Here is a 19958-nt window from a genome sequence, read left to right on the forward strand (position 1 = left end):
AAAAAAATCCCAAACTTAACTTTGCAAACGAAGCCTTAGTAAATATACTAAACTCTAGAGGCATATATATAGGAGACCAAACGGGACAAAAAAGAAACAAAACTCTCAGGTCATGTTTGATTCACAATACTAATAGTGAAGTATTAATAATCCTATTAAATTAGTGTGGTATTAACTATCCCACCCCTACCCCATTACTAATAATCCTACAAATTTGTTGAATTAATTATCCATTGGATTAATAGTCCTAAATTAAAATGTCAAAACAAACATAGGATAATTGGACCCACGAATTAATAATCCTAATCCCATACTTTAATCATTCCAATCAAACATGCTGATTAGGCCTGTGTTTCTAATTTAATAGGAAAGTGGAATTGTGCTTTTTGATTGTTTCTCTCTCTCTCTCTCCTGCTCTTCAAGGTTGGATGTTGCATTCATTCAAGTCCATATACATTAAATTCTTGTTACACTATATATACATACAAACATATATATATATATAGAGAGAGAGAGGTCCAAAGAAGCCAAAGAACGTTAAAGGAGAGGAGCTAACTCACACAAAATATACAAACAGTTGCACAGAGAGAGAGAGAGAGAGAGAGAGAGAGATGGAATGGAAGAAGTGTTACTTGGATGTAATACTGGTGCCAATGGGGTTTGTGATGACGATAGGTTACCATGTTTGGTTATGGCATATGGTTAGAACCCAACCTCATGTGACCATCATTGGAACCAATGCCATGGGTCGCCGCTTATGGGTCTCTTCCATCATGAAGGTAATAAATTTAAACACTCACTCTCCCTCAAAATACAAATATAGTTTTTTGAGTATTGTTGCAAAGAATCATTTTGATTTTACAGAGGAAGCAAAGCATATATATATATATACAGGGAGTTAATGAGCTCACAAGCAAAGAATTCCGGCTTGCCGACTCTTTTGTGTACCCACCACCACCTGAGGGTGGTACTTTGAGGTTGGGAGCTTATTCCCATGTAATTTGAAGGCAAAGATTGGGGACCAATAGACTCATGCACATTAATTTTGGGTACCCAAGCTCATTTTGAAAGATGGACTGTGAATACCCCATGTGTAGTACTTTGTGGTGTGTTGCCGGGCTGGTTTAGGTTACTTTTGTCCAGCTACCTAGCAGGTGGGAGCTTTCTATAATCATAATCAAGGAGGATTACAACGTGGTGTTTGCCTAGCATTTTTTTTTACTTGCCCAAAAAAACTTACTCATACCTGCTACTAGTTCCTTAGTTGGGAGCTAAGTAACGCGATGACTCAAGTTCGAGTCCTCACGAATCTCTCATGTCCAATATCCTGCATTAATATTATCAGATCCATCTAGGTCAGTCTTGTCCAACTCCCTAAGACCGCAGGAGTTTCAATAATCACACCCAACAAAAATTGCTTTTTTAACCTCAAAAATATCATGAATCATAAAAATTTATCCCAAATTTTACTATGAAAGTGTGTGTGATGTGGTTTTAAAATTAGTGGGATATGAGTTATATTTACAATTGAGGTAAACCATTGATTATTATAATTAGATAATTTTCTGAGTTCATAACATTGTTGGTTTCACCTAACAAAAAAATCTTAGAAAATGTTGATTAATGTCATTTTATTTACCCCTCAATGAGATTCTAATGTTGTGTTTGGTTGAGGGATTTGAGGAGGGATTTGGAAAAGGAAATGGAAAAGCTAGGTGAAATATAAATAAAACATGCCTAAATTTCACATAGTTTCACACACCTTTTCCCTTTTCCTTTCCAAATCCCTCCCCAAATCCTCCAACCGTCTTGTCATAGCATAGGCAATTATTCAATATCTAATAAAATTATTTACGTATTATTTCCACGAGAGGACTGGAAATTTAGAGTTTTTAAACTCCACGAGGCTTTCATGGTGGAGTTGAGGCCGTTTAGCAATTGAATCCAAACAGTCAATCTCTTTATCAAATGATTCCCTCTTAATGTCAATCTCTCTATCAAATAATTCCCTTTTAATTTTTTTTTTTAAAAAAATTTAACTGTAACAACCCAATCTTGTGATATTGTATATCATTTTCAGTTATCTTTGGGGGGGTTTATTGTCAATCGCTTTCATTTCCAATATTTTCCTTTTCATAATGCAAATATACTACTACTACCTTTCAATTCCACCCAATGAAGACATTAGTCTTTTTTTCCATTTAAGCCCTTCTACTTTCAAACATTACTTTTCCCCGATGTTTGAGGGGATTGACAATTGTTTTCTTAACAAATTTTTTTATTGGGTGGCCTCGTTTGGGAACAGGCTTTTTTAGTAACTTTTTGATTTTTTAGTTAAAATGTGATATAAAAAAAACTAGTATGTTTGGAATGATTTTTTGACTTTTTACGAAAAGATGTGCAAAAAGTAGAGAGAAAAGGGAATCTTTGACTTTTTGGTATGGGTTGTTGGCTTTTTAATTTTTTTAGTAACTTTTTAACTTTTTGACTAAAATGGACACTTGCCAAACGAGTCATTCATTTTTAGTGAAATATTCAAAAGATTTTTCATTTTTAGTAAACTTTTTTTTGTGACGAGTTGTTCACATGTCATTTTCTGTCAACTTCATTAAAAATTGGTGAATAGGAGGGTAATATTACGATTTTAATTAAAATTTAAAGGATTGATTATCACAATTGAGAGTGAGAATTTGTGAAATTCTAATAAAAAATCAAGGATAATTTTTTTGACAATCTTTCTGAGTACCTAGCATTAACCAATGTCTTTGGTCATGTAGGACAATGAGAAGAAGAACATCTTGGCCGTCCAAACCCTAAGAAACACCATAATGGGATCAACCTTGATGGCCACCACCTCCATCCTCCTCTGCTCTGGCCTTGCTGCTGTCATAAGCAGTACCTACAGTGTCAAGAAGCCGCTCAATGACGCCGTCTACGGCGCTCACGGCGAGTTCATGGTGGCTCTCAAATATGTCACTCTCCTCCTAATCTTCCTCTTCTCATTCATGTGCCACTCTCTCTCCATAAGGTTTACAAACCAAGTCAACTTCCTCATCAACTGCCCACAACAACCGCCGGAGACACCGTGCGTGGCGGTGACTGCCGCCTACGTGTTGGAGCTGTTGGAGAGAGGGTTCATGCTCAACACTATTGGGAACAGGCTCTTCTATGCAGCTTTGCCTCTCTTGCTTTGGATTTTTGGGCCAGTGTTGGTTTTCTTGTGTTCACTCACTATGGTCCCAGTGCTTTACAATCTCGACTTCGTGTTTACAAATGACAAAGGAAAGGGGGGTGAGATTGAAAGCAATGGATACCACCATGAATCTGTGTAAATTTTTTTGAAGGCATTTTCATATTAATTATATATATGGGTTGGTTGATTATATGATTATTTATGTTTATCATCATAGTGTTATTTTATTTGGCATTATAGTTTTTTTGCAGAAGTGGGATTTACTCTAAATATATAGTCATTGACTTATAATCTTGTTCTACTGCATGGGCATGGCACTAACTAAAGAAAACATTTCGTGAAGGGAAAATTCAATACTTTAGTTTTTGTGTCATTTAGGTTTTCAAAATTTCAATTGACTTGATTTTGATATCGAGTTTATGATGTTTTTTCAATTTGGTTTAATTGTAATCCTAATCAACTTAGTGAGTTAATCTTAACCAACTTTTTGATTATTTTTCATCAAAAATCCTTACCAGCGTTATCAATTGGACTAAAATTGACACCAAAAAAAAAAAAAAAAAAAAATTAAGAATAAAAATTGAGCTAATTAAAAATTTAAGGACCAAAATGACACAAGAAACAAAATGCAAGAACTACCAATATAATTTGTCCTTTGGTAAACTATAAGAAATGTGATAAATGCATTTTTGTTTCATCACAATAGTGCTTAAAGCTTCACCCCGACTAGTCTTCGGATATATGTAATTCCCCGTTTCACATGTACCAAGTCATTATCAAGCCAAAACTCTGAAAGTAACTTCAAAGGTGGAGTGAGGAATGAAATTTTAAACTATTGGTCTACCCTAAATGTTGGAATACACGACATCTCTCATAAGAGTTAGAAAGTCTATGAGAACTAGTAAATTAGTTTATAATCAGTGAACTGAACGTAATCAACTTATAATCTTCTTCTAGTGCATGAGCATGACACTAATTAAAGAACTTGTGGGAAACTATAATAAATAGTGTAATACATCATTCCCATTTTGTTCTCTAATGAGGTGGAAGATAGAGAGAATAGAGAGAGGAGTGTAATTCCTCTTCACATGGTCCATTCCATATCATTAGAAATGGATTGGAGGTACTCAATCAGAACTGCCAAATATTTTTCATCAAATATATACTAATCAAACTTATAAAATCTTGTTCACTAGTGCATGCATGCATGGGTATGGCACTAATTAAAGTGAACTTTTGGGAAAACTACAAAGAGATAATAATATAATATAACGGCAATAGTTTTGAAGGTGATTGAAGCATATATAAATAAAACAAAACTTAAGGGCCACCGCCACCACTATCAAAAATAAAAAAGAACCAAACAGGTTTGTAGTGTTGGAGATATTAGTAATACTCACTAATGGTTTAAATGTTTAGATTTGTTGTTAATATGATATGTGAGCAGGTAATAGATTTTACATATAAATTTCACTATCTACTCAATAATAATTATCCTCTTTATGAAACGTGTTGAGCCTCTTTATGCTCTTTATGCATGTTGTTTAGCCTCTTTATGAAACGTGTTGAGCATATAAATAATAAAATTGCCGTTCAAACTTTAGACGAATTAGTGATTAATTGATATAATCCAGAAGTTTATCTGTCAATTTCTAATTGGTTTTGCGTCTGTGGTATGTTGTCTACAAAACTCTAAACTCTCTTATCACATAAAACAACTACTTTTGCTTTTAAAAAACAAGAATCTGGGGTTGGTCGGTCTGACCGGAGTTCCATTCTATAGTGTTTTCTTGTATGTATTTGAGGGACTAGACCATATGTTATTTGGACTTGTGTGATTCTTGAATCCAAAGCTTCAAATGTTTCAAGTTATCATGTATTTTAATCCTATTCTTTCATTATAGCCATGTGTGTTTTTAATTGAAAATAGTTTGTAAACTTGTTTTTGCATAAAATTTAAAACAAAAACAAAAATAGAATGGAATTTTTGATGGAGATTATGACTTGATTGGAGTTTTGATGTGATATCTTTTGACTCGGTAGATTCATGAAAAGTTTGGGGTTGTAATCTTGTTGTACCAAGAAACGAATCTTCATTTGTACCTAAAATGTTTAGATGTTTTGGAGTTTATAGATTCATATTTATTAGGCGATGATAATTTGCCCAAAATATTTTTTTTTTATATGATGATATTAGGATGTTTTTTTTGTTGTGTTACTGGGCCTACTCGGATGGATTAATTTATTCCTCTACTTAGTCTTCTTGATGTATATTAGGTCATTTGCAAAAGGTATTGTATGACAGAATATTCCTCCAAATAGGCAGTGCCCAATGATTTTTGTTTTGTATGTCCTATTTTGTGGCTTCTAGATGATGGTTGTAAAATTCATTAATCGAGCATATGTATTGTATTGTAGTTTTTCAAGATTATTGGTCGCCTCCCTCATTAGCCCCCTCTGCCACCTCTAGCCGCTACTACCCAGTCCTTTCCTACCCTTCACAGTCGCTACCTTCTCAACACCACCATCGTGAACTAGCATCCCTAGCGCTACCACTACAACCAAACCCCACTTCTTCTCCTCATTCTCTTTATTCCTTAAATCATATATCTAAAAACCTAGATCTACTCTCTCTCTCTCTCTCTCTCTCTGGGTTGGGGAGGCTGGGGGGTGGCAACGATGAGTTGGAAAGGGTGAAGAAGGGCTGAGGGTGGTAGTTGAAGGTCATGATGATGGGCGGTGGCTTGGTGGAGATAGGGTTAGGGTTTGGGGATTAGGTAGCAATAACATTGGAATTAATTGAGGTGTTGAAAGAAAAATAACAAAACTTAAATTTGAAAATGGAGTGTTCAAATAAATAGGGTGTCCAACCAAATTTTTTGTCTGCATTTGGAGGTGCCAATTGAGAGATGTGTGGAATTCTGTACAATTTCTTAATGTATGTTACTAATTAGATTAAATTGACAAAATGTAAAATATTAAAGGGCAATATTGGTACTTCACTGTAGAAAAGTTGGGCAGAAGTTGAAATCAAAAGAGACAAAAAAAAAAAAAAAAAAAAAAAAAAGAAGCAAAACATGTCACTTTCATATTTTTATTTTAGTGAGCACACAAAAGTAGGATGACTCATTCACAGCCATATTCTATCAAACATATTTCAGTTTAGTGCTAGTCCAGATCAACCTCCATTATTGCTTTGCACCATTTTTTGCTTTGTGTAAAGCTCCACGTCAACACTTTAGTTTTGCTTACTGGAAATACCACTGCTGACTTTTTCTTTGGCAGCCAACTTGAAATTGGTTTTGTTATTTACTTGCTTTGGGAATCAAAAAAAATAAAATAAAAAATGCTAATATTACTACATTCTTTTGTATCAAACTTCAATTTTAATCTCTTAATAATGAAATCAAATTACAAAATTTAAATGACACATCAATTTTTTCACCCAAAAATAACTAATTATTATAACTTTTCAAAGGCATTATTTTTTTAGTTTCCTAAAAAAATGAAAAAATTATAAATAAATAAAAAAAAAACAAGTAGTCACCGAATCTGGTAATTAAAGGTGACTTCAGAGGATACTTAGGTAATTTTCAACAATAAAGTGACATCTTTTATTTTTATTAAAAAAAAAAAAAAAATTGAGTAAGAGCACCGTACCCACCAAGGGCACAACTCCAACAAAAAATTAAAACAAAAATTGATTGCGATAAAAGGGTTGATTCTCAAAAAGAAGTTTGAAGTAATTGAGTCATTTCCATATAAATTAATAAAATTTTCTTACACAGATAAATTATTTCTATCATATATTATCAACATGAATACTATTCTAAATTTCGTCTGCATGCATCATATTTGTTACTAAAATTCTTTTAAATTTCTTTAGTTCCTTCTTATTTATTTATTTTATTTTATTATAATTATGCTAGATGCATCCAAAATTTTCACAATAAATCCCAAAACAAAAAACAAAAAATGGATATAAAATTCCCATGTGGGTGTAAAAGTTTTCTCTGCCACATTTAATTTCCTTTGTGTTTTGCCTCTCTTTGTTTTGTACTTCCTTTTTACAATGCATGTATACATACATATATAATAAATCATTTACTTCACCTTTCTCTCTCTCTACCCCTCTCTCTCCTAAGTGCGCTCTCTCTCTCTCTCTCTCTTTGTATAGCTTACAGATTAAGAAAGCAAAATCCATATAAGAGGTGTGATACAACAAAATGGATCAAAAACCAGTGGAGGAGGCATCAATCTACGGCGGCAGAGGAGGAGGAGGAGAGATGAAGCGAAGCCAATCGGAATTGGCTCTAGAAGAACTCTTTAGCAAAGATGAGAAAGTTGGTGGGAAAATTCGGACACAAAGAGCTCGTGTTTTTGCCGATGCTGATGCTTTTCTTGGCCTTGATGTCAGCCAAGCCCACTCTAAATGTTTTTGTGACGTTTGTGCCGCCACCGCCGATCTTACCATCCCTTTCCGATATCAGGTTACTCTCTCTCTCTCATCTCTCTTTGTATCTTCAAATTTGTCTATAATATCTATACTCTTATCTATCTACTCTTACACAATTCATTTAGTGGGTATTTTGTCACAAAATTTTGATTTTTTTTTTTTGATTTTTTTATTAAAAAATAACCACAATAATACTAAATTTTCTTTACTATTTAACTTTGCCTTAAAAAAGGCAAAATCAATCAACAAAATTGACTGTGTTCAGTTGTACACTATTCGCTCCACTCTCACCCATGATCTCCTACAATTTCAATTGCACACGTTATTGTGCAAGTCTTCAAGTATTATTATATCTATTCTACTACACAAAGCTTACACCTAAGTGGGCGTACCTCATCTAAACTACTTAAAATTTAACACCATTTACAGGCGTGAGATCTACACATGATGGTGTGTAAAATTTTCCAAAACATGGTAACTTTTCAATTCTCCTAGATCTAAATTACTTCAAGTAACTGCCTTTAGTTATTTTAAACTTCACACATGTAGTGTGTACTCACACGTCTAGTATTATATTATATAAAGCTCACAACTCAATTACGGCACGAATTTTCTCATGCCCAAATTACCTAACTGTCCATTGGCAGTTCCAACTAAGATGGGACATCTCAAACATATGCAATATGAAACCTAAAGAAATAAATGAAAAGCTACCAATGCAAAAGAATACGTAGGGAACAAATATTTGTCATAGATTTCAGCTTTCCGCTTAGGAAATAAAGGATCGAGATTTTTTGATAGATATTTTAGTATGTGTTTTGTGAGAGTTGAGGAGTAAAGACATGTTATTGGTGATGTATCATTAATTTGTGAGGAGAATTTACTATGCTTAAGCAACAAAAATATTTCTTACAATATATTTGTATAAAATACATTAAATGCTCCTCAAGTTTCTTTTAGCCTTAGACTCTTCTATGTGCACCCACTCCCACTTCCTACAACTAAGAGCTAAATCACAAGCATAACTACCGTTATCCCAAAAGCAAACTTCTTGTCTTCAAACCTCCAAAAATAACTAAAGTCCATTTTCTCAGATGTGTTGATGTCATGACATTTTCAATTATTCATTGTTTATTCAACAGTAAACAAGGCCAAATTGGAGTAATAGGATCTTAAGATCCTACAATTTAGATCAGGATTCTAATAATCATCGATAAAATATGTTTCCATCAAGAAAGAATCATAGTATATAATCGATATATATATATATATATATATTAACTGTACATAAATTGCTATTCATTTTAATAATTTCTATACTCGCTTGTAATATCAGCAGACAATGAACAGCGTACCGAGTTGTGGTGGACTAACAGACAACATTCTATGGCCTGAACATGTCACTTCAAATCAATCCTGCATCTCGGCAACAATTGAATCCCAGTCATCAATATGTGGTACGATAAAACTTATGTGAATAGGATACATTTGTGTGTGCATGAGTGCATGTGCGAGCGTGCATGCATATTAGGAATCAATCAACTATAACAAACAACTTACATCTCACATGTACTCCTTTTTTATAAATAAAAATAAATGAATTCATTGTGAAGTTGCTTGAAAAAGTGTTCAAATGTAGTTTTTTTAAGATATAATCCACTGTATTTTATTCAATTACTTTTCTATTGTTTAACTTGTGGATGCACCTGTAATTGGTCAGTTAGCAGTCCAGATTCAGCTACTAAACCGAAAGGCATTGATAACCAAACAACAGGAGCTACAAGTGGTTCCTCACGCGAGCAATCAGATGATGATGACATCGAGACAGAAGCTGGTCAATGTGAACAGAGCACTGATCCTCTCAATTTAAAACGCGCCAAAAGGTATAGATCAATGTCTATGAATCAAATTACAGACATGGGTTAGATCTTGACCAAGCCTATATGGCATTGTTGCCGTGGTTTCAGAATGGTTTCGAACAGAGAGTCAGCTAGGCGCTCAAGGAGAAGAAAACAAGAACATCTGGCAGACCTTGAGAAGCAGGTAACTAGTTTTCCATTTTATGTGTTATTTGATTGGTTGTCTGAAGGATGGTGGACCTAAGAGGCAAAATTGAAATTAGTCTTACCATTTATTTGGTTTCAGAAGCTTTCTATAAGATTTATATTTTTCTTGTTTCTTCATGCTACTGCAAATATATAGAAATTAATAATTTTAGCATAAAACAACCATGCATAAATGTTGAGTTGTTTCGGTTTTCTTTTGGAAGGTTGATTTATGGCTTTTCTCTCAGGTTGAACAACTGCAAGGAGAAAATTCAAATCTGTTCAAGCAATTTACAGGTGCTTCTCAACAATTTAAAGATGCTAACACTAATAATCGAGTGCTTAAGTCAGATGTAGAAGCTTTGAGAGCCAAGGTATCATGGTTAATCTACATAATTAAACCCTTGAAACATCACTACAACATATTCTGTTTTCATAAATGCAAAAACCAAAAGATATTTAAGCTGAAATCCTTGTGCCATAAGATCCCATGGTGGTTGCTTTCATAATCTACATCACTGCTGCTGTTATTGTAGGAGACATTATTGAAAATTACATTAAAGAAGCACAAGAAATTATATGATATTACAAATGTTTTCAAAAGTTGTTATTTTCACTGCACTTAACATTGCAAATCTTTACATCCAACTACTATTAAGGTGGGTGAAACGTATTGTGACTTTAGGTGAAGCTGGCTGAAGATATGGTCACTAGAGGCTCGTTGACAATGTCTACTTTAAGTCATCTCCTTCAAAATCATTTAAGCACTCCCCAACAACCTTTTACTACTGACAACATGTGTCGACTGGGCAATAATATCTCACCAACAATCGCTGTACATGAAGATGATGTCTCATATCCTGGAATAACAGTTTCTGGGCAAAATTCAACTCTTGGACTTGAAAATCCTAACACCTTCAATGGTGGTGCCAATAATGATTTTATAAGCGATACTGTCAGCTGTGTGGCCGAGGATTGGTCTTGGAAATCTCATGCACCTACAATTTCCAAATAGAGCTGAAGTTTTGCTATTTCTAGACTGTGGCCTTAGTTTCTCTAGAGCTGCTTTTCTTTCTTTTTTTGTGTGTGTTTTTGAACTCTCTCTCCCCTCCTGTTCATGGTTTTAAATAATGGTACTGGAATACGGATTGGTATCAGCGATATGGTTATATATTGGTTGACATCAGATAGTATCAGCCGATAGATCAATATCAAAAGTCTAAAATCCTGATACGTAATAGCCAATACAATATGTAACGGCTGATGTTTAAAGCCTTGCTCCTGTTGTTTGTTTATTTGGGATTGTGGCTTGCAAGAGACCTATTGTTTCAGTTGTATCTTGCACTATAATTGTTAGTGTACAATATTCTTGTTTCACAACACAAAAGTCTTCTTCACACGCTATTAATGTTTTCAGAGAGGAAGACATATATTGAATATGTGGATGTATGTTTAACATTAGATACCATTTTGACAAATGTACGGGGTGAAAACCAAATTTAGATGGGGTAGTGGATAGAATAAGACTATGTGAGGAAAACTGAGGAGAGAAGAGGAAAATTTCGTTTTGTTTGGGTTGGAAATAGAAGATCACTAACCACAGAGCTATGAAGCACGGATACTTCAAATAGGATGACGTATCCGTATCGTATCCGTATTGGATACCGATACTCCTTAGATACTCGCGGATACGTATCGGATACTTCTTAATTATTTTTTCATTAATTTTGGAGTATCGGATACTTAATTTTAAAGTATCGGACACTCCGAGTCATGTTTACTTGTTTTATAAAATTAGAATTGTAACATTTCTTACATAGTAATATAATATAATATAATATAATATAATTGCAAGTATAAATAAAAGAATATTTTTCTAATATTTTGTTAAGTTCTTTGATAAGAAGAGCATAGTAAATTAAATAATAGAATTTATCAAATTGATGTATCCTAATTATTTCATGCATGTCCCCTATAACTAGATAGAAAGTAAGAATTAACAAGAGAATATAACAATGGTAATATCAGTAAATAAATAAACAAGTAAATTTGAATACAATATTTTTTACTAGCCAAAGGAAAAAACATAGGGATAAGTTGTGAATTGTTCTATTATTGTAATATAAATATATTAAACTTGATGTTGAAATGAAATATTTGCAAGACCTATTAAAAATTTTAAAAGTAAACAAGATACTAGCTTAAATTAATACAAAATTCTTAAATGTTAGTATTTTGCGTTATAAAACTACATTGTGGTTTCTCAACGTTCTTTAGCTTATATGTAACTCACTATTAATAATTTTAAAAAATATATTTTTCGCAAACGTATCCTAGCCGTACCGGTATCCTATTTTTTTAGGTTTTGTCGGACCGCCGTATCCATATCGTGTCGTATCCGTATCTATGCTTCCTAGCCACAGAGTTACTACACAGAGAAGAAGAGGATGCAAATGCTGAAAGCATGAAAGGACAAAGGTTGAAAGGCCAGTGGTAAGGGATCCAATAATTATTCCATAAAGAAATCTCATTCCCCTGTCCGACCTGCTAACAAAGATCTAATTTTATAACATTTCTGCCATAGAGGATGCTTAGCTAGCACCAAGGTAGAAACTGGCGAAAACGTCCTACATTTGAAAATTGTGTTGGACTAACTCTGTATTTGAACAAAAATTCAAGCAGGGGTCAACAACTTTCTGCAGGTCACACATAATTATTGGTGATAGACTTTCAAACATGTCACTAATACTGTCTTTGTTATGAAGGAAAAGTAGAACTGTAGGAACTCTTCTATTAGAACTATTGGGTCAATCCATCCATGGACACCAGATATAGGTTCAAACCCAATCCAAAAACTAAAAGGAGGGGAGGGAGAAATATGGCTGTGAAAGACTGGAAGCCATCTACATGGTCTAAAAGTCAAATTAATGTCGTACATACTAAGAAGAAAAGAGTACACAACATACCAAAAATAGATTTTTGGCTGAGGGAGAAAACAAAAATTGAAGAGTAACATGTAGATATAGAGAAAGCAGCATTACCTGTATATGATTGTGACCATGAGAAATATCTCTAGTGATGGTATTTTTGTCCTCTAAGAATAGTCCATGCCCTATAAATGAAACCAAAAAGCATCCATTATTCAAGTTATTTAACATTGAACAAAATATCCAAGTAGAAACCTTTGTTGTTCCATGCTTTTAATGTATGCATGGGCTTCATTTCATGTCTTCTTTTTTTTCAGTATTCTTTTCAATAAACAAAATAATAATAATAATAATAAATTACGCCAAAACTCATAAAAGAAATCTTCAATAATAAAAACAGATATTAAGTACAACCTAAAGTGAAATTGTAAATCAGAATATAATCACCTATATAGTTGCTCCATGAGTACAACCAATGCAATCTGATGATTTAAGACCAAAGATGACAACTTGATTGATAAGTTAGCCCGTTGTCGCAATTGTCTCCCATGACCATAAGATCCGCCAATGCAAAATAATAAGCTTGAAGCTCCCTGTCAATATAGAAAAGATAAAAACTCTGTCAACTGGTTCAAAGAAAAAGGAAAAAACCGGATGACTATAACTATCCACTAAAATGTCTACTTCAGACTCTTTATTCTTACTTCTTAATTTGATTCTTGATTTCAGATGCTTTGGATGCTTAATTCGAGATACTCCATTCCAATTGATGCAGTGCATAAGAGGAGCAAAAAAAGGTAAATTCAACAAAGATGCTGAAGTCAGTTATTAGCATAATTTCAAAGTGTGACCTATAGGAACCAAACCAGGCATAGTCAAGTTTCTAATCATAGTAGTCTTAAATTTAGTCTAAATAAGATGCTCATCAATTTTTAATATATTTTTCAACCTTTATAGACCGGGGTATTTTGGTAATTTTCAGAATTTCATAGCATAGGGCTGTAGGGGTCAAACCATGGGTCATTGTATGTGAAGCTAGAGTTCTTAGTTCCCAAATAGCAAAATTGTAGGTATTAAATAGGTTTGATGCCTGTGGAATTCTAGGTGTGATCTTTTTCTACATTATTAATTCTTGCATCTTTACATCAAATCATGCATCTTATTATCGTCCTACCACATCAACACCATTGAGGGAATGCAGGATAATGATCATCTTACTCATCCAACATACTACTGCAGCAATGATTTTATTTTATTTTTGATAAATAACCAAACTTTATCGAGAAAGCATCAAGATAATGCAAAGAATACAAAAGCAGCCTCAAAAGCCCGACCAAACTAACAAATCAAATCCTCCACAAAATCTACAAAAGCCAACACATCCGGATCTACTAAACCTGTCACCCAACTATACAAAACTATAAGAATCCGCCTCTCTAACCAAGGAATGGAGTGAGCCACCCCTTGACACACCCGCCTATTACGCTCCAACCAAATCAACCACATTAAATAGTGTGAAGCAAGCAGCCAAGCCTTTCGACGCCTCCTCCCAACCCTCCCCCCTACCCAACTTTGCACAACTGCGAACACAAAACCCGGCTGAACCCAAACTAAACCAAAAACTGCAACCACAAGCATCCAAAGACAAAAAGAGACAGGATAATGAATAGGCAAATGGTCAACCGACTCAGCTGCCCTACCTCACATACAACACAAATTCACCAAAATATGCCCATGATGAATCAAATTATCAATAGTTAAGATACGCCCCAAGCTCACTGTCCAAACAAAAAAGGCAACCTTGGACGGCGAGCCCGGCACCCAAACACCTTTCCATGGATAAACCATACATCGTGAGCATACACATCCTGAACAAGCACCCCATAGAATGAAGATACAGTAAAAATACCTTTGGATCTAGGACAATCCCATACCAAGAAATCCTGACTTGCCCTCCCAAGATGCAAACCATATAAAAGACCTAGAAGTTCCACCAACTGATCTTGCTTCCAATCCTAGACAGTGTGACGCAACTGCACATTCCACACCATTGATTGCCCTTCCCCATCAATGATTTAGCAGTCTTATTTTCTTCTAGGGTTTTGTTTACTTGGGTTGGCTTTTAAATGACAATCAAGATTAGTTTGATTGAAGACATTTCTTTATTGGGATTTTCAAGTCTATGAAAGAGAGTAGTGTCATCACTTATGAAGCTAGTTAATATTTAATCTACATCTTGCAACTTTAAAGCATCATTCAAGATATTGTGATTGGATTTTATTTTTTTCCACCTCTTTTTTCATCTTCTACCTATTCTTCATATTATTCTACTCTTGCTCTTTTAGTTTCTTTGCAGTAGAAATGGTTGGCTGTTTCCAGCTTCGAACTAAAGTAGGCACTTGAAACCCAGCATCTTCCCAAAAGTCTCTTGTATTAGATGGGCATGATTCTTTCCAATCTAACAAGTTCTTGACCAAAAACAATCAAAAGAGAAAAGGTAATTGGCAAGAATGCATATAGCGATCCCGGTTTCTAACTCGACTTTTATAGTGTTTCGGACTCGGGTCTTGTGGTTTAATGTTGTTGTTTATGTCTTTTCCTCTTGTTACCCTTTGAATTTGAGTTTTGAAATGTCCTAGGGGTGTTCAGAACAGGGCGGTTGGTTGTTGGTTTAGAACCTTATTGTCTAGAATTTTGGTCTTCCGCTTGAGCGGGATTTGCAATCTTTCAGTACTTTGTGCGTCTGTAAAAATACTGCGGAAGTGTTTTTCACGCTCGAGCGTTGTTTCTTACGCTCGAGCGGGTTTGAGCTCGAGCAGCCCCTTTGGTGCTCGAGCGACTGTCTGAAATCTGTAAAATACTGGGCGAGTGTATTCTACGCTCGAGCGAGTCTTGTTGCGCTCGAGCGGGTAGTGCCTTACTGTTGTGTTTTGGCGCTCGAGCGGCCTTTATTGCGCTTCAGCGGGTCGAATTTATGTGTCTGACGCTCAAGCGTTAAACTCTCCACTCGAGCGGACTGTGCATATATCAGATTGCGAAAGTGACTTTTTAAATCACTTTTTCTGTCTTTTCTCTCTCTAAAACTTTCCAAAACTCTAAGTTGAGAGCTTCCCTCTCTAAAATACTCTCTCTTTCTACATTTTAACCTAGATCTAGTGATCTCCTCACCCTCATTCCTTTGATAAAAAGATTGAGCTCTTCGAGATCTCCATTTTCATCTGAGTAGAAGTTGATTTCGTCATCTTTGGAGTTCATCTCTTGCTTAGCTCATCTTCTCTTCTTGAGGTAGGGATAATCTACTCATTACTATGAGCTTTAACATAAATATTGGTCATTTTTGTATAAATGGTTGGCTTGGGTGAAGTTAGGGTTTTGAGTTTGAAATAATAAAAGAGAGGTTTCCGATTTTTGGGTTCTATATGTATGTAAGATCTTGAAAATGGGGTTGTTTGTGTATAATGGGGAAAATTTGGCCTTAGGTGCAATGTTTGAGAAAAGGAAGAGAATGCCCTAATTTGCATTATATAAATTATTTGTTTAAATAGTGAAATCATTGTGGAAATATGAAATTGGTTGGGGAATTATGAAATTTGGGGAAATTGTGATTAAATGGTGTAGTCGGATTGATAAATCATTCACCTATGGAAAAATTAATAATTTTATCTGTTTGATAGATTTATTTATCCGTTTAGAGATAACTGTTTTGGACTATCGGTGAAGGATAGTCATGATTGTTGTAGAAACTGCATGATGATTAGGTAAATTAAAACTAATTAATTGGATTATGTCATTGAATATGACGGTTGGATTAACATACTGAATATGTGATTTAATTGGTCATTGTATATGACAACATGTTTAAATATATTGCATATGTATCTTTGTTTAAGAGGAGAAAGGGGATGTATTCCATTATTTGGGAGGAGATAGGGGATGGACTCCATTGATAATTAAGTTGGCCAGAGTGTCTAGGATGAAAGTCCCAAAATCTTATATACATCTGAATGATGTTGATGATTGAAGTGTTGTTGATACGAGTTGTACTCTCATTTTGAATTGATTGGATAAAAATGAACCATGTTAATGAATTGATTTAGATAAATAAATGGAAGTAGACTGAAATATGGATGTCAATGTTGATTGGTTATGGAAAGAGTGTAACTTGGTTTTCAAATGTTAAACATTTATCGGATGCTAATGTTTTAGTTAATTCTCATATAATGTTTAGCATATCTCTACTGGGTATTGGCTCACCCTACTTAGGACACATTTTTCAAGTACAGGTGGTATGCCGCCTCCAAGATCTTAGCTTAGGAGGTTTTGGAGTTGAAGACTCCCTTTTGTTATTCAAGCCTAGGGCTTTCTATGTATAGAGTTAGGACTCTTTTGTTGTAACCAAGTGATGACATGGACAAACTATAAGCCCGTAGGGCATCCATTTTATTGCTAACATGTAATATCTTTTGTAAAGAATACTTTAATGAATATAATATGTAACATTTCTATTATGTTTTATAGATTTTATGAATGGATGAGTATATCTTATTTTGAGGGCATTACAATGCATCTTTTCAGAAAGACTTTTGGATTTAAGAAGTAGATCATACTGTGTTCCCTGCATCCCCAATCAACTCAGCCATCTGCTCAGACTCAATGTCTAGTCCATGCTCATCCAGCATCACAACCTACACATAGGATTATATGACATAGAAATAAGAATATGCATTGATTTATCTACACACACAACCAAAAAAAAAAAAAAAAAAAACAACAACAACAACAACAAAATAAGAATACACATTGAAGCTCCAAATGGTGCCATGTTGTAATAGAGATTGCCCTTCACTTTCCCAAGAAAATGGAATTGTATATTTAGCTTGTTGAAGGTTCAAATTGATCTCTTGTGATGGAGTTCATAAGGAAAATACAAAACCCTTATTAAATATTGCTAACCTAAGAAGCATGGGCATGGACATGGACATGGACATGGACACGCTGACATGACAATTTTTAAAAAATGTAGGACACAACACGTGGGGGACAAGTAACAAAATATATAAAAACAACGTCCAAATAGTAAACATTAATGTATATTTGGAAGGAAAAAGATTGGGTGCACACCTAACTTTTAACATAGTACACAAAGTGGTTGTCCCAAGACTTTAACACATAACCTCAAGGTTATTAGGCCAAAGTTTTACAAAATATATAATTTTATATATTTATTATATGTCATATATATAAATATATCGTTAACAAATAATTAAAAGAATGTAATATAACACTAATTTCTATAAAGTTACATATTGTTTTTCTTTTATTATTGTCTAATAAGTTATTTTGTTCAAACTTATAATTAGTTTCATATGTGCCTAATTGATAGATACATGTGTTTAAGTGATGGACACATGTGTCCTCTAAGTGAACAAAGAGTGTCCAGGTCAATAGAACTACAAGAAACGGAGAAAATTGAACTCTCTAGGTGATTCAATCAAAAAAAAAAAAAATTGACATTATACCCAATCGTCAGACCGGATGAGATGCATGACAGCCATGTCTTCATGTTCTACCTGAGCCTTTACATCTCTGCTACACGGGGTAAGAATTAAATAGTAAATCTTTCACTTTGTAGGAAAAAAGTATCCAGAAGAAACTAATCAACAAGTTTGGCAATAATTTCTAATCTGTCTAAACAATACTTTCAGAATTCCACCACAGACAAGAAATCAGAACTATAAGCTGATGAAAAAGCACAAACGAGCATACTTTTTTCTTATAAAAAAAATGAATCTTGATTTGCTGAATTTGGGGTTCCAATTTGAGCAGTGAAGTGGTAGAAATGCAAATCGTCCACCCAAACTTGAAAGGTATAGATCATGCCAACTTGAAAAATAACTACCTACTATATATCTTCCTTTGTTTTTCTCGTGAGAAAATGAACCACTACCCCTTTTTTTTATCCAGACAGATTCCATTATTCGACAAACAACTGGGATTTCTCCAACATCAGTGCCGAAGTTAGAACCCCAAGTTCAGATAATCCAAATTAAAAAATTGTATACATTGATACATTACAATTACTAATACTATATAAAGCAATCAGGAGATATATGTATATAGATATGACATCTTGTTGAAAGAGATGTCAGCTATATATTAGTCATGAGATATGAGCAAAGCTGAATCAGACGGCGACGCACCGGGAATTCTTAGGATTGGACCGGATACGGACATCTTCAATGCGGCAGTAGCATTTGAGTTTCTCAATGTAATCATCAACTATTAGTTGTACCCCCTGTGACCTTGTTCTTCCCACCGTTAATATCTTTATGGGTAGTGCTCTCTGTCCCCTCATTAAAAACTAACTAAATTCAGTACCTACACACATATACGTAGTCCAAACTTGTGTGTATTATGTGTTACTCTTCAATTCACAATTGGGTTTAAAAAAGTTCATCAATAGGGTAATTGGGTAGGATTCAACAAAGTAGAATGAAAGATAATTGTATTAAAAAACAAATGTAAAGAGTGAGATGTGGAGATAGTTTTACCACTGATTGACCCGTGTATTTGCATTGTCTACCTGAAAAATTCAATCAAATTTTGCAATTGCAGAAATTAAACCAAGTAATAGCAAAGTTAGAATAATAGGGATGAATGAAAACCTTGAATACGAGTTGAATGATCTGCGTTGAGAGTCGCAGAGAGTGAGACCGCCATATCCACAGCATAGAGCGAGAGAGCGAGAGAGAGAGAGAGAAATCTTTCGCATGTATTTTACCTATAATTTCACTTTGCCTCTCATTCTTTAATTGTACTAGCTGTTGTCACTCATGATCATGATGTGCCTATAATTTAAATAAATATAAATAAAATAAAATGTTTATTATATGTTATTGGTGATTAAAGTGGTAAAAAGCTTTCTTTGGTAAATAAAATATTTAACATTTCATTTATCCATTTTTTTTTTTTTATTATTATTTGGAATGAAGAAATGGATACTTGGCTTTAAGGAAAAAGAAGTTTCAATTCTTAACACCAATTGAGACTATGACAATTAAAAGGTTAAGAACAAAATGAAAATAGGTATAACATACAAAAGTGAGGTTTGTCTAAGTAGATTAGGAAGACAGAAAGATCGATGGTAAACTAAAGAGCAAAATAGTAATTCTAACCATATTTTTCCAATTATTTTTTTCATGTTTTCATATATACTCCAATTACTTTTAATTCCCACAATTTTTGGAATTGCTTAATTTTCCCTTCATTTTTTGATTTTCCAAATACATTTATGTTTATTTTTATTAAAATAAAATTTTAAAAACATGTTGGACACA

At 34.0% G+C, this 19958-nt stretch overlaps 3 protein-coding genes across 17 annotated transcripts; 2 read left to right on the forward strand and 1 right to left on the reverse strand.

Moving 5' to 3' along the window:
- The first annotated feature begins 388 nt into the window (after positions 1-388).
- On the forward strand, positions 389-3409 carry LOC114311228 (transmembrane protein, putative (Protein of unknown function, DUF599)). Its single transcript, XM_028257327.2, has 2 exons — positions 389-779; positions 2778-3409. Exons 1-2 carry the CDS (start codon positions 612-614, stop codon positions 3330-3332), a joined length of 723 nt encoding a protein of 240 aa, XP_028113128.1. The 5' UTR covers positions 389-611; the 3' UTR covers positions 3333-3409.
- A 2450-nt stretch (positions 3410-5859) lies between these two features.
- LOC114311225 (basic leucine zipper 9) lies at positions 5860-11081 on the forward strand. 2 transcript variants are annotated; one of them, XM_028257314.2, is made up of 6 exons: positions 5860-7683; positions 8986-9106; positions 9370-9532; positions 9617-9692; positions 9943-10068; positions 10380-11081. In XM_028257314.2, the coding sequence occupies exons 1-6, from the start codon at positions 7420-7422 to the stop codon at positions 10707-10709; spliced, it is 1080 nt and encodes a 359-aa protein (XP_028113115.2). In that variant the 5' UTR covers positions 5860-7419; the 3' UTR covers positions 10710-11081. The 2 variants fall into 2 exon arrangements, with proteins under 2 accessions (XP_028113115.2, XP_028113116.2); XM_028257315.2 differs by having other exon boundaries at positions 6865-7683; positions 8989-9106.
- Positions 8893-19469, reverse strand: LOC114311226 (methyltransferase). Of its 14 annotated transcripts, none has more exons than XM_028257325.2 (8): positions 19287-19469; positions 19173-19204; positions 18822-18999; positions 18141-18210; positions 17229-17306; positions 13069-13214; positions 12736-12806; positions 8893-9065 (listed from the first exon to the last, which is right to left on the reverse strand). In XM_028257325.2, exons 3-7 carry the CDS (start codon positions 18974-18976, stop codon positions 12767-12769), a joined length of 489 nt encoding a protein of 162 aa, XP_028113126.1. In that variant the 5' UTR covers positions 18977-18999; positions 19173-19204; positions 19287-19469; the 3' UTR covers positions 8893-9065; positions 12736-12766. The 14 variants fall into 14 exon arrangements, with proteins under 14 accessions (XP_028113126.1, XP_028113124.1, XP_028113123.1 ...); XM_028257323.2 differs by having other exon boundaries at positions 18141-18207; positions 18822-18964; positions 19287-19450; XM_028257322.2 differs by having other exon boundaries at positions 18822-18964; positions 19287-19450.
- Between the last annotated feature and the right edge of the window lie 489 nt (positions 19470-19958).

The sequence above is a fragment of the Camellia sinensis genome, chromosome 13 (genome assembly GCF_055761805.1).
Source record: "Camellia sinensis isolate YWXY chromosome 13, ASM5576180v1, whole genome shotgun sequence".
NCBI classification, from domain to species: domain Eukaryota; kingdom Viridiplantae; phylum Streptophyta; class Magnoliopsida; order Ericales; family Theaceae; genus Camellia; species Camellia sinensis.

What these genes read in the sequence shown, in the direction of transcription:
- LOC114311225 (XM_028257314.2), top strand. Translation starts at nt 7,420, where the DNA reads ATGGATCAAAAACCAGTGGAGGAGGCATCAATCTACGGCGGCAGAGGA. An exon ending in ATCCCAGTCATCAATATGTG is followed by an intron (nt 9,107 to 9,369) that starts GTACGATAAAAC and finishes GTAATTGGTCAG; the next exon opens with TTAGCAGTCCAGATTCAGCT. An exon ending in TAGAAGCTTTGAGAGCCAAG is followed by an intron (nt 10,069 to 10,379) that starts GTATCATGGTTA and finishes TTGTGACTTTAG; the next exon opens with GTGAAGCTGGCTGAAGATAT.
- LOC114311228 (XM_028257327.2), top strand. Translation starts at nt 612, where the DNA reads ATGGAATGGAAGAAGTGTTACTTGGATGTAATACTGGTGCCAATGGGG. An exon ending in GGGTCTCTTCCATCATGAAG is followed by an intron (nt 780 to 2,777) that starts GTAATAAATTTA and finishes TTGGTCATGTAG; the next exon opens with GACAATGAGAAGAAGAACAT.
- LOC114311226 (XM_028257322.2), bottom strand. Translation starts at nt 19,341, where the DNA reads ATGGCGGTCTCACTCTCTGCGACTCTCAACGCAGATCATTCAACTCGT. An exon ending in TCATTCAACTCGTATTCAAG is followed by an intron (nt 19,205 to 19,286) that starts GTTTTCATTCAT and finishes TGAATTTTTCAG; the next exon opens with GTAGACAATGCAAATACACG. An exon ending in CTCATGGAGCAACTATATAG is followed by an intron (nt 12,807 to 13,068) that starts GTGATTATATTC and finishes TTTCATTTATAG; the next exon opens with GGCATGGACTATTCTTAGAG.